The sequence below is a fragment of the Nesoenas mayeri genome (genome assembly GCF_963082525.1).
Source record: "Nesoenas mayeri genome assembly, chromosome: 4".
In the NCBI taxonomy this organism is placed as follows: domain Eukaryota; kingdom Metazoa; phylum Chordata; class Aves; order Columbiformes; family Columbidae; genus Nesoenas; species Nesoenas mayeri.
In genome coordinates, this window is record NC_137540.1 from 31,420,108 (window position 1) to 31,434,790 (window position 14,683).

At 39.3% G+C, this 14,683-nt stretch overlaps 1 protein-coding gene across 4 annotated transcripts in view; it reads right to left on the reverse strand.

The window, feature by feature from the left end:
• The window catches only part of FBXW7 (F-box and WD repeat domain containing 7), a gene marked incomplete at its 5' end in the record, with an annotated part of 100,743 nt that overhangs the window by 13,146 nt on the left and 72,914 nt on the right, over positions 1 to 14,683 (reverse strand). For 3 of the 4 annotated variants that reach the window (XM_080343404.1, XM_080343405.1, XM_080343408.1), the window contains 4 exons: positions 435 to 571; positions 2,407 to 2,530; positions 6,953 to 7,087; positions 14,512 to 14,653. In XM_080343404.1, coding sequence (XP_080199530.1) covers positions 435 to 571; positions 2,407 to 2,530; positions 6,953 to 7,087; positions 14,512 to 14,653 — 538 coding nt within the window. Of the gene's footprint in view, positions 1 to 434; positions 572 to 2,406; positions 2,531 to 4,638; positions 4,679 to 6,952; positions 7,088 to 14,511; positions 14,654 to 14,683 lie in introns of those variants that run through there. The other variant, XM_080343406.1, reaches the window with a different exon arrangement.

Below are 14,683 nucleotides of genomic sequence, written 5' to 3' on the forward strand. Positions count from 1 at the left end.
TATAAAAATAAAGCATGAAACGATCACAGAATAGTTGTGCATTATTTTTATGTTGTGACGTGACCCAGCTCTACAAATACATACATATATATGTCTGTATGTTTAATTTTAAAGATAAGTACTTCCAATCAAGTTTCTGAGACTATCTGTCTCAGAGACACTGGTGTATGCATAGGGATTCACCAAACTGTACAGAAATTTTTAGAACAGCAGTGAAAGAATTCTGCCTTATGAAGAATCACATTTTCATTTGCTAGTATGGTGCTCAGAAATTAATTTAAACCCAGGGTAAGCTGAAATACAAATTATTTTTTTCCTGTAACAATCCATTGCTTTTTGTGTGTGGATAGTCTGGCTTGTCCAAAGGAAAAAAAATAACCTAGGCGTTGATCCTGCTTTGTTCATGGCCCCATGCACAGAGCTCAGAAACTCACCTTAGGCGATTTCAGTTCTCCTCGCCGCCAGTTGGTATCAATCCTGTGTTGTCTAATGTAGGCGCTTTTCCACGGACTGTGTATAAAGCCTGGTTTGATTACTTTCCTCCGCTTGATATGTAATGGCTCATCAATCCCTAAAATTAATTAAAAAAAAACAAACAGAGGGGGAAAGATGAGGCCATCCCAAAGAAAACAACTTCTCTCCCTCCCAGAGTTCTGCAATGGCCGCAGACATCAAACACTGTGTTGACATAACAACGCTGGTATTGCCGTTTGTGCCGGTGGCACCATCTGCTCCTCAGCACTTCACACGATGTCTTTCCTTCTTGCTTAAGCATCATCATTACCACAGTCATGGCTGAACACACTCTAGTTCATAATTTCTTGATGGCTACCTACCAGCTTGGATTCTGGATTCCCCTTTCTGAGGCAACGCAGCAGAATGTTGTCCTCAAATGGGTATCATACAACAAGCTCCATAACCACTTGTACACTCATTTTGCAACCCTTCAGAAAGTAAAGGTCAGCAGTCCTCCTCTCTTGTCACCCAGCTTCATTACCTTTAGGTTCACTGTGACTCTTGAATATTAGTGAGCTCTTAAATTCTCTTCTAAAACCAAAAGGCTGTAGGTTTTTGGGACTGTTCGCACCTGGCTGGAATTTAAGCATAGCTGTGCCCCTTCTGAACTGATGCTTAAATGGTAGTGCTTTGTTTTAGCCTTGCTACTACAGATAGATCTTTTCTTAACAATTCTCTCACCCATCTCTCTTTTCTATGCAGCTCCTCTCTCCACCGCATCTCATTACTGGCATAAGGCTTGTCTCTTGCCAGTGCGTGGATTCCCCTCCTCTCGTCTTTATCTGCAAGTCTTGAATCAACTGCTCCTTTGCATTACTGAGCACCTCACCAAGCCTGAGCAGCCTACAGTCCTATTCTGTCTGTGCTCTCATGCCTGGGCATAGTTGGTTTTATTTCTAAGCTCAGAAATGCAGGCACATTCCCCTCGTGATCGTCTCCTTTTTTTCATTTTGTCCTCTTAATGCATTTTCACTGAAATATCTAAAAGGGGAATCTTCGAGAAGATTTAAGAGGTCAGATACCTGGTTTCTACTGCACAAGAAAACTAATTAATTTACGTGCCATTACAAACAGCCAGATATATTCACACTGTCATGTTTTTAAAGCCTTTGCATGGACCTCTCACAAGTTCTTGTGGCCATACTCTGAGGCAGCCTGCCTGTGTCCAAGAGGGATACTGCTTCTGAAATCACATGCTTGTGCTCTGCCCCCCGGAACAGACTCCTTGTTCATATAATTCTCCTTAAAAATAAAAGCATACATTCTTCCTGTGCTCAAATACATGGCGACTTCCCTGGGAGCCTTTTATTGCCCATTCACATTACTGCTGAACCACTGCATCTTCTTGATTTGGCACGAGCAGGCAGTATCTATATGGCTTCGGGCTTGTATGTCCCCCTCTAAGCAATCAAGTTAGCAACCTCTCCCCCCACCATGAGCCATTTCTCTGTTAATTTTCCTATAAATGACATGAAATTTAAGCATCCCTTCTACCTGACCACTGAAACAGCTTTTCCCCCATGTTATTTACAAACTGCAAGACTATATTATCATTTTTACATCTCATCTCTTATTTGCTTTGGATATATTTTGAATAAAAATAATCCTTAAAAAGCAAAACCAGTTGTGTTTGAAAAACATACACCTAGTATACTTTATAAATAAGACGTTCAAACTGAACTCTAGTTTCATTTCTAGTACTCCACGGATTATTTCTGCTTCTTACTTTCAACAGAGATATGTACCACATAGCTCAAAGCATCACTACCAGTAAATTTAGAAGTTGCCCGAATTGCCTTTGTAAAACTTTAAGCTTATTATGTAAATGAACTGCACCTTTTGTGACAGCAACTCTTTGACCATTACATCCATCTTTTTGCTCAGCCTTACCCTCCTCTTTGCATTTCTCTCTCCAGAGAAGATTATCTTCGGCCAGAATTCTCCAGTAACGACATGTCTGGGCTGCCTGCAGAAGGTCCCTGGGTTCCAGGAATGACAGCACATACAGTGCCAGCTACGAAAAAAGAAAGTGTATTCACTGAATCGCTTTTGAAAGGCAATGTGAAGTAACTTGAGGTATTATCACACATCAGGGGCTGAAATACAGAAAATTGAAACAGTAAATTATTAAACAGTCTCAGAAACTTAGAGCCACAGTTTATTCCAGGGGGCACATGAAAGTATAACAATCATCTTAAGGAACTAAATCCATACAGATCACATCAGAAATGATTCTTGTATTTGCAAGAGAGTAGATGTCAGCTGAAATCACTATTATATATATATTTTTAATGTAATCCTCATTACTTTGAACCATTAACAGAATTACTACTAAAACAATTACGTCTATGTTATTTTAGCTAGCAACTATACCAAAAGTTCTTTTGAGAGTTTAACTAGACAATGCAACACTTACCATGTGAGCAAATAGGAAAATATGTTGTGATGAATAACGTCACTCAGGGAACCTGAATACAGAAAAAGTAAATGCTACGTGCACTTGAGTTGAAAAGCAGCACTCTGCAGCTGCAGCAACGCTGCACACCTATCGCTCCGCTCTCATCAGAATGCACACACACTCCTCAGCCCTGCTACGGGGAGTTTTACAGACAGGGATGCAGAAGGACTGAAATATGGAACTCCGATACTGCACATAGTCTGTTACAAAAAGCAAATGGGGAATCCCAATAGGCAGCAGAAGATAAACAGAAGATGAACTTTTCCATGTGACAAAATTAAAGGTTATTGGGGAGAATTCAGACCTCTGCTGACTGAGCAGAGCCATGTAATGACCATGATTAAACCCCACCACATCTCCACAAATATCTTCAGGTCTACTGAAGTCTTAAGCAGGGATAGAGGCACCTAAAACACAATCCAAAACACAGGGACAGCTCTCCTTAAGGGTATGATCACCAAGTGCAGCTTTTCTACTTAACAGCAACAGTCTCCCCAGTCATGGGAAACAGAAGAGTAAGAGGCAGGAAAGTCCCTTCCATGGCTAAAAACTCTGCAGAAAGAATACTGATAGAAGGTGATGCAAAAAACCTACTTACATGCTAAAACAGTGAGGTCTTTGTCAATAACTACTAAGATGCAAAGGTTGCCAGGCAAAATAGATCATCCACTTTTACTTCTGCTTGACATCTTTTTGTGTTTAGGATTTTTTAAATTTAATTTTTAGTTGGAGTTATGATGTATATATATGGAATCTGCCCTTCAAAGCAGGACAGACTGAAATTCAGTAAGGAAGTCATAACAATAGGCTGTTGACCTCAGCAGATTTTTGACCTTATTATGTGAGAAACGTTTATTTTCAGTAATCTAGACCAGCCAGTGACTGAGCAGGAATTCAGTATGACAGAACCGTTTGCATTTTGACTGCATGCACACCTTGTTTGCAAGTCATTACCTGCAGCTCACGTTGAGCACGCAGGACTCCGCACTGGAGGGACCTGTGTTGTAAGTTATGCATTAGATCCCGTACGCACCCCAGGCCATACAGGTGCAGAATCATCCTTCTGCCCCTGCTCATGGAGTCGGCATTTGGGATCTGGTGCTAAGGCTCTCTGTTACAAGAGCAATGATTGCACCCATATTTTTAGACTTTCTGTCCTAATTTCTGGTAACGTAAAATTATTTAAGAAGTGCTGTTTCCCAGCACACATCAGATAGTCCTGCACGCGGCAAGACTCAAACTTGAAAGAGATTCTTTCCATTTTTTCTGGATGTTCCTTAACTAATGGCAGAGTTTGTTCAAATATCACTTGTCCTATCTATACAGATACGGACGCTTGCTAAGATGGTGTTAATTAAAACCTGTGAGCCAACTGATTCTAGAAGAGGTTACATATGGGTGACATTTATTTTAGACTATATTTATCTAAATAGTCATCAAGGGTCAATACAGCCCACGATTGACTTTAAGATTAGCAGTGCGTAAAATATGACGTCCCTTTGTCTCAGCTCATGGATCTAGTTATACGAAAATTTCAGGTAGCAAAGATCTGACCTTTGACTCAACTGTGACTGCTCTCCGCTGTAGTGTTAATAATACCCAATAACAAGCAGCTTCTCTCCTTTTTCTTCACTCACACACGTGGCACCAACAACATTTCTGTGGCTGATTTCAGCAAAACTCCTGATCTGTTGGTTTCTAGACCTGGTTTTCACAAACAAGTAATTTTAATAATTATTTCTAAAGTCTCAGCAAGAAAACAGGAGTACTCATTTCAGATTAATTGTTTGACTGCATGTTTCCTCAGGAGGAAAGCAAACATTTCCTTCATTATTCAGTTATTAAGCTACTATCTTAGCAGTGCTCAAAACGTTTTCGAAGAAAGGCCCTCATGTCCAAATCAGCTTCTCATTCTGGTTAGGTAATAAAATCCCTGCATTGCATCCAACAGCACTGGAGGTAACTGCAGATGTTAACGCAGAGTGACAGCCCAGGCGAGCGTGGTTTCACAGGGCGCTTCCATGGGGAAGCCCGGTCACAGAACTGCTGACCCCAACAAATGATTGCTGCCATCCCCCCCCAGCTCAGCACACCACCCCCTACTGCAGCCAGCGTGACGGCTGGGGACGGCATCGCTGAGGACATCTGGGAGGAGAATCATCTTCAAAGATGAGAGTGGATGGTTGAGGCAGCTCAATGGGGTTTTTTTGTTAATTTTGGTGACAGCGACTGGAGGTTAGGAAGCTAAAATTATTTCAGCCAGCTTTGCTGGTGAAGTCAGCCTTTGAAGCTAAACACTTGACAGTATCCTGGGTTCAAGAAGCAAAAACAAACACTAAAAATAAATTAATTGAATTAAGCACAAGTAGCTTACAATGGAGTCAAGAAACAAAAATGATACATGAAGTTTTACAGCTAAATAGCATATCTTTTCTGTGAAAGAATTGGTAAAACTGAAATAACAACATGATCATTAGTTACAGCATAACTAGATCATTGGTTATACTTGAATTAATTTTGCCCCATAATCATACAAAGACAACTGAGCTGCAAGTTACTGTTACCAATTCTGTATCAAATTTCCAGATTTAATAGATGCAGAAGTGGCAAACTATCCTTTGTCTTCTCAAAATATAAAGTCTTGCTGCCTTCCTGTGTCTCGGAACCAAGGCTGCCATGGGCAGCTTCTCCAGAAACAAGGCAACCACAGGGGTCTTGCCCAGCTCCTCTCCTCCCGCAGTGTCCTTCCCACTTGGGAAGGTGGCTGCCACAGGAAGCGCTGCTGGAAATACTAATCTCACGTCACATGTACTATATTAATACTTGTTGCAAAAATTGCTTCCGACCCCTGCACCAATGCTAACCAGCAAAGGAAGGCTGTGACACTTCCTGACTCATGAAGATATGATGCTATGGCAAAGAACAGAGGGGCCTTGTACATCTAAGTGTTCAAAAATAGGATATACACCAGAAAAAACATCACGAAACAGAGATACAGAACAGTCTTCACATAATAAGACCATGTTAAACACAGCAACCAAACACTAGCACCAGAATACCTTTGAAGAACTTGCTTTGTAATGTGTTAGTAACTAAAGACTTATGAAGACTTCAGCCCTCATGAAAATTTTCACATGGAAAACCCAACATGTGGGAGATCTGGCAAAACAAAATAGACTTCCTCCCCACTTCAAGCAACAAAACAATTTCCAATTCCCTAAAGTCAATCAAGGTCAGAAATACCATTTCTAAATCAACTAAAATACATTCATTTAATAATTGCAGCACACTGGGCTTACAATCTTTCATACCGCCCTCATATTCTAGCTGTGAGGACACCAACAACTACTCTTCTATGAACACTATTTAGTTACACATGCTGAAAAGCACACACGGTGAAATGAAAATCTTAGTTTCTATTTAACCTGATACAACATGATTTACTGTAAGATATCTGCTTAATTAGAATTTGGCTTTCATCTTAGTGAGAAGTGCTTATCTGGGTTTACTTTTGTTTTTTCTGGTAGAGATTTCAGGGCTCTGTTTAAAATAAATTCAAAGACAACGTTCACAAACCCACCCACCACTTAAAGCATTAAACAATAATGGTTAAACTTACAGAATAATGTGCAGAAAGATCTTGCATCCAGAGGAAATCTTTCTGAGTGCCCTAACAGAATTAGTTCTCAAAAAACAGCACAATCAGTCCAATTAAGATACAGAGATAATTTTAAAGCTACTGGGATTTTGTTCAAAGGAGTAATCTGTATTTCCAGGTATCTAAATGCCTATCAAGAGATAAGGCTACGTTAATCTGAAATTGCAGTTACTACGTTATGGCAGCGTATCAGACTGTGGACCTCTTTAACATCAGTTTACATCACTGTGTTGGCAAAACCAATGCCATAATGAGTGAGAAGTTTTTAAAAGGTGGCAGCAGAAGCGCTGCACAGTCCAGCATTAACCTGTATTTCTCACCTCTTTTGGGAGCAAGGAAATGAAGTCTCTTTGAAACTGGGGCTCTATCACTTGCATCATGTGTTTTACTTGTGTTGGTTCACAACTATCAATCAGTTCATCTAAAGCAAGTAACTTCTCTGGTCCACTCCAGCTCTGCAAGAAAAAATAAAAAAAAAAACAAACAAACAAAACCACAAAACAAAAAAAAAGAAACAAAAAGAAACAGTAAGCTTAGTTTAATATACTAGTTTACTGGTTTGGTTGATATTAATAAATGCCACTGCTTTGCCCAAAAGGCAAGTTAGGTGTCCTTGTCAACCTATATACACGCATATAAAGAGCATATAAAAAAAAGCCAGCAAGATAAATGCTCATGTTAATTACACAAAAATGAGAAGCTAATCAACACAAAATATGGAAAATTGCTACATTGATTCGTAAGCGAAGAAAGGATTTGTTCTACACACACATACAGATTAGCAATTAAATATATAATAATATTTAATAATAACAATTAAATTAATTAAGCTTCTTTTGAAGTTCATGAAATCTACACACATATTACTGAAATGAAGGGGTTGCAACAGAGCACGCTCCCTCTCTTTCTCCATTTGCATTGAAGTGAGATAACTTTTAACCTTTCTTTTTCATTTGGCAGACCAAAAACTTTAAATGAAACAAGATGAAAGGAAAGTAAAGAAACTTTCTCTGAAAGTACATTAGCTTATTGCCTGCTTATTACTACAATATGTCCCTCAGTGACAATGCTGTAATTTCAGAATCTTGGCTATAAACCAACGTGTACTTTGGAAGTATCAATTTACAGTTGAATAAACAGAGAATTTTGATTGGTAATTTTCTTACTTCACATTTTTACTAATGGGCACCATAAAATTTCAAGATTTTAATAAGGCACTCATCTGAGAGCATAGCAGATTAACAGCATCATTTGCAGAAAAAAAATAATAACTGAATATACTCCACATCTGAAAAGCACGCCTTAAACTCATCTGTGCTCATCAAAGAGTTTTGATTTGTTATGTGAAAACAATTTAAAGAAAAAAATAATTTCTACAGGAGAAAACAACAGCCACTGCTAACTGATTTAGCAACAGAATTAGAGCATGAACAAAGCCTTAGAGAGGAGAGAAAATGAGACATCACAGTTTTGAGAGCAGATTCACATTCATATTCTTGAATGTCTTCTAGAGTGACATTTACAAGCAAATTAGCACATACAAATGATATTACGGTTATGGTAAGAGGCTACCTGAAATTAAAAAAACAAAAGGCAAGATACCTTACAATTAAGATTTCTGTATTAATCTGCTACGTATCTCAGGACCTTTATTACTCATGCTCCAAATTTCTGTTCTCTGGATTTGATTCTGACAACTCCGGTCTCTTTGGAAGCAAATGCAAAACAGATAAAGACCTGGCTTTACTCGATGTAGAAAGATCATCACATTGCATCACTTCTCCCCAGTTGTCAAAACACTTAGAATGTCAAGAAAAGTATCAAGTTGCTCCAAAGGAGGTCTAGATTGGATATGAGGAAAAACTTCTTCACAGAAGGGGTTGTCAGGCATTGCAACAGGCTGCCCAGGGCAGTGGTGGAGTCCTCATCCCTGGAGGGGCTTAAAAGACACATAGGTGCTTAGGGACATGGGTTAGAGGTGGACTTGGCAGTACTGGGTTAATGGTTGGACTGGATGACCTCAAAGGTCTTTTCCAACCAAGATGATTCTGTGATCATTTACCCACAGGATGACACACCTGACTTTCAGGAGACCACCAGGGCAGGGAAAGCAGCTTCAAGCTGTGCTCACCCTGGAGCGAGCAGCAGCCAGCACCGCTGTCAGAAGGCAGCCAGCGCCTGGAGCTTGGGCAACCCCCTTACACACCTGGTCCACAGCACAGACGTGGCAGATGCTGGAGGGGAAGGACATTCTTATGACCTGAGCCTTTCCACATGCTGCCGGCAGTCAGTAAAATGGTCTAAACTAGCCCGAAAACTAAACTGGCCCCACCCGTGTGTGTGTATGCAGGTTGTCACCATGCAAGATGAGGGTTTCTGTCTCTCATATCTGATACCTCAGAATATTAAAAAGAAACAGGAATGTCTCACCATAAACTGCAGCAGTGCTGTTACAAGCAGCTTTTATTATACATTTCTTTCAATAGAAACATTTGCATCAGAGAGCACTTCTCCATAAGCCATGCACTGAAGAACTGTTTATCTCACCAACTTTCCCACTAGTGTTTGTTTCACTAACCCAAAGCTGATGTTGGGTACAAACGTTTGCAATCTTTAATCTCCTCTGTCAGCCGCGTTTGAATTTTGGAGAATTAAAAAAGGGAAAAGTAGTAACTGTGCAACTTCCTTATAATATAAATTTCTAAGGTCAGTCTGCCCTTAATTTATAAATAGCTACATTTATTAAATCAGAACAACTCAACCTGAAGAGCATTGTTTTTTGCTGTGCCAAACATTACTAGCAGTTATAAACATGATATTGATTAACAATTTCACTGTATGCTATCTTAATCTGTAACTCTCCCCACACTCAAGACATTTCTAGTTTTAAAATATAATCCAGATCTGAACAGAAAATGGAAAAGATTCAAGAATGAGAAACAGATGCTAATGAATAAAAGCAGCACCCTCTTTCATCTGTCCGTTCACCATTAGGGGATGGCTACAGGCAGCTTCCTGAGGCTCTTTTTAAGCAATGAGCTGCTACAAAATGTTTTCTCTAGGACACTGTCCCCTCAGTCTTTCATTTAAGCAAACAAACCTCCAGCTATAGCTGCTAAGGGGTCTCTGAGGGAAATGTTTGCTGTGGAAAACTGGGATGAAGCCTTGCCAGATTAACACAACTGTTTGCATTGACGGCAAGACTGGTGAATTACTGTTTCTGGGCCCCACAGCTTGATCTGTTTGCAAGAACAGTTGCAGGTAGCACATTGAACAGAAAGGGTAAGAAATAAGTTTGTGGCTTTGATGAGAAACAACACAGTGAACAAGTGTCATAGAACAGAAAGAAAAGTAAACGTGCCAGTTTGCAAAGTTTCAAACATTGTAGATGACCAAGGACTTCTGAGATGTGGTGTAGTGGATTTCTACTATGCAACTGCCTTTCAAATTGAAGATCTTTGTAAAGAATATATCTTTAAAATGCATTTGTTTGATTCGTTCTCCTCGTCTTCGAAATTTGAGTTTAATTTAAACTTAAAATAAAGCTTTTATTATGCACAGGGGTTCCCCTAGAAAAGGTAAGTCGAGGATTCATTCACATACCCCTTGGAAAGCTAGCAGGCACTTCACATACTGCTCTTTGAATGATCTGAGACTCCTCAACAAGCATCCCACCTCTTCCCTCCCATTTCCTCGAGGAGGTGTTCATTTGTCAGCCGAAGCCTTTGGCTGGTTCATACCATTTCCTCAATTAGCAATACAGTTGCTGCAACCATGGCACTACCTACCTGAAAACTACTCCTTATTCTCCGTTGCTGTTATGTTCAAATGTCCTTCCTTTCTTTTTCAGGCATGTAAAACAGCTATATAATCAATATAAATTACGTCTTTGCTGCTTCTACAACTTCCACCTCATCTCTCCTGTCTGACCTGCCACCTATCCATTTATCATCTTCTGTTTCTCCACCTCTACTCTTCTGTGATCTACACTTTCCTATCGCACAGCTCTCATGTGCTAGCTCCAATTTGTACAATTAAAGTTTGTAGCAATTACTTTTTCTTTTTTCTATTATAGGTATATTTAGGACACCTATTTTAAAAGGTTTAATTTCAGGGTGCTATTCTCCATTACTTGTCCTGTTAATAGAGGTCTGATATTATAGAGACCTGCAAGGAAGGGCTCTTCTGGGGCCTGCTTCTGTCTGACTCTTGGGTCAGCCACCGAGAACCCTGCCATCCTCCCCCTCAAAGGGACCTCAGTCTGGATAAAAACAGCACATAGGCAAAATCCACTGAAAGAAACACTGTCTACATCAGCAAGTAGTTTGTCACAACAGGAGGGGTCCAGGAGCCTCTGGTGCTGAAGCACCCACACCAACCCATTTATAAGACCTAGTCTGGTCTCCTGGGCTGAACATCTGCACCACATGTAATGTGAACCATTGGACAATGTAGAGCTTCTTCTGAAGAGTCTAAATTGTGTGTATCAAAGAGCCCTGAGACCCAAACCAAGGGGAAACATGCAGGCATGATCAGCAGATCTGCTGCAAGGCTGCACCATTCCCTTGAAACAAACTCATAATGCTGACACAGCAAAAAGGGGTGTGCTGCTGTAGTGCAGATCTCTCCCATCCTGTGTGTAGGAGTTGCACAGAAACACCAAACCCTTGACCTTGTCCCACCATGAGATATAGAGCAGAAAATCCTGCAGTGCTGGTCATGATATAATCTTTACCGCCTGCTTCATGTAAGAGGTGGACTATTCAGTCACACATTTATGCATTCAAGAGCGTCTTCAGAAGAATAAGAAATGGAGAATGGTAAGTAATTTGAATTTAGGCTTAGCCAACTGTTTATGCAAAAGACCAACGAAGAGTATTCTTATCAGCCAGAAACGGCAAAAGCCTTTTAGACACTATCTAAACTGCTGAGAAAAAAATGGTCCCAATTTTAGGTAAAATAATAGCATTCACTAGTTACTCAGTTATTTCCTGTATTTACTGTGTATGGAACAACTTTTGAACATCAATTTGCCAAGAAAATACATTTTTTTATCACATTACCTAAATAAAATTCAACACTCTAAATATTTGAAGTGGGAAGAATGAAGAGAGAGAGAAATTAACAAGAGCAATACCATCTCTGACTGAACTTAGCATGCAGGTGATTTTTTTTCGTTTTGGCAAGCAACTTGATGACTTAAAAAATACATCCTGCTTCAAATAAAATAAATTTTCTTGTAAAGAAAAAATCTTGTAAAGATTCACTTGGGCACTGAGTTTTAAGGTCTTATAGTGGATATTAAAAAGACCTGAAGCCAAAAGCCAGTGTAAAAAAGAAAAAACAAATAGGTCTTTAAGAAATTAAATGGTTTGAACCTATTAAAATGCTTTTCTGTTTTTCCTTCCAGACTTGTATTTGATTGAAATCAATATGTCTTTATTTTTAAAGGGAAAGTGCTACTACACTTCCAACTGTTTCTCCTTTCTGCATTAGTCTGTCACTTTCAACATAAGAGGCTTAGATCAACCATAAAACCTAATAGCAGCAATAACATATAAAAAATAAATTTTAAAAACCCTTAGAGGCCACCTTAGTTTTCTTAGTATTTGAAGAGTGGTCTTGCTTTTTAATTTGAAAAGATAACATGGGAGAACAACTGAAGGCCAACGTACAGGTGAGAGACTTCAAAATACCTGAGTATCCCTTGTTACTGACACCTTCTATGCCAAAGGACAGTTCTACCTTGAAACAGGACATACATCCAGCTAATATGCCCCTGGAAATTAAGCTTTAAAATTAATTAGAAATATATTTTCATATAAAAGAAGATAGTGCTATTAAGCAGGTTTAGCAGGCATACAGTACATAAAGAAGAAAGCTCTCCTGTTTCTGTAGAGGAAAAGCTTTGTATTGCAAGAATGATGCCACATGTGCCATTTAATTCTGCCCCTGGGCAGAGCTAGCTCCACTGACTCTAACAATGTGCTTTTATCATCTGAGTGTTGAAGACTCGCCCCTTTCATAAAACTCACGTGGAAAATAAGCACACAGAAAATGAGATAGTTTGGCATTAGCCAAGGAGATGTAACATTGATATATGTGATTTTGAAAGCTTCTGGTTCTAAAATAAAGGACTCCTTTCTGTGAATACAATAAAAACTACCAGTGACAGAACTGATCAATAAGTGCTGCTCGATGATCTCCAGTTATGAGAGGGAGGCCTCTCTCTCTCCCTCAAGAGTACAGATCAACATTTAGGAATTTAGTACTGCAACTAAGTATTTTGAAAAGCCAAAAGTATCTAATATATTTATTAAAGCATGGTTTCTACATTACTAACCCCAAATGTGAAACCCTAAAATAATAACAGCTCAACTATAGGCAAAATTTCCATGGGCTTATTTCCCTTCTTCTGATCAAACAGCCAACAGCATTGCTTTTACTGTCAAGCATTTCTGCACCAACACTTCAGCCTTTCACAATCTTCCTTTTAAAATATATAACTATTGATAACTAGCAATCTTATGGGAGAAAATACACATTGTAGGTAAGAAAACAGCTTGTTAGTACAAAGGCTTTAACATTACAAAAAGTTAAAATGTGGCATAGTATTACATTATCATATATACAAAGTAAGACTGAAATATGATTCTTAGGGGTTAAAAAGACATATTTCTATGAACAGCCTAAAAAAAACCCCTTAATAATTAAATGTGAATATTTTTAATAAACTGAATGTGTACTAGAATATCTTCATTCCACACTTGCACTGTTCTAAGCATTTTATAAATGTGTAAAAATAAAGAGGGAATGAGTTCTACATTATTAATGTTCAGAACTGACAGTGATTGAGATCAACGGTATTATGTGGCAGCATGTATCAAGCCAAAAGCACGCTTCTGCCTGCAAAATACTATGTTTGCTACTGTACCTACAATATTGCTCTTCTATCTTTACCTGTTACAGTAACTGAAACAATGCCTGTATTAGTTAGTTACTCCTTTTGAAAATGTTTTTAGAAGTAACAGTTTATTAATCAAGATAGGAAGACATAATATTTCCATTTTTCAAATCGGGGACTAGGATTTATCCCTGTTTCTTAAAACTACAGAGCAAAAATGTACAGTAAGGAGACCTCCACAGTACAGATTATGGAAGAGGAGCAGGGGCCTGCCCCAAACTGTGTTTGTGTTAACATACCCAAAATTGGCTTAGATGCTAACAGACTGGTGTCCACGCAGATTTCAGTTTTGGCCTGTGCACGTGCTGCACAGCACTGCCCTTCACACCTTTTCTTTTGTCAGATTAAGTTTCAGGCATTGCTGAAGGCTGTTGCAAAGACGCAGGAAACCTCCTTCCTCCTCTGTTGCGTATGCAGGTACTGGCTGACGTGCTCAGTATACAAAGATCAGTAAAAATACTAATTGAGTTTCCCTTTCATCTTTTTTCATTAAATTTTTCTTTCTATTCTTAGAATACATCAGACTTATGATAAATTTAGTGCTATACCTGCACTGAAGCAAACCAAACACTAACACTAGTCTCCAAGTGAAAAACACTTCACTTCAGCTTGAGGCCATAGAGGCAGATATTACATGTTGGACAGACCTTGCAGAAAATGTGAAAGCATCCAACAGGAAGGGTTATTCTATTAAGAAACAAGACAAAGCACTTTTTGTTAATCCCTACAGTAACTAGCTGTAACAGGGAAGAACAATTCCTTAAAGTTGACGCCCATTTGTTTTTCACAAGAGTACACAAAATCACTGACAGAGAACTTCTGGGATGTATGAGGACTACCTCTACTGAAGCAGCCTTGTACTCAAGGCATGGAAGTAAGCCGCTTCAGATGTTTATTTCTCTAAGCAGTGGTTACCTGAAACATTTTCAGCCATTCCTGAAGGCCCGTTGGTGGCTGCACAGATGTAATGCGGCGACGCTGTTGTCCCTGGCCATTGGCTGCCCTCAGGTCCCCAAAAGTAGTAGGTGCGGCAGAGCATGGCACCAGCCCCGTAGTACTACAATACAAATAAAAAGTGACAGTCGCA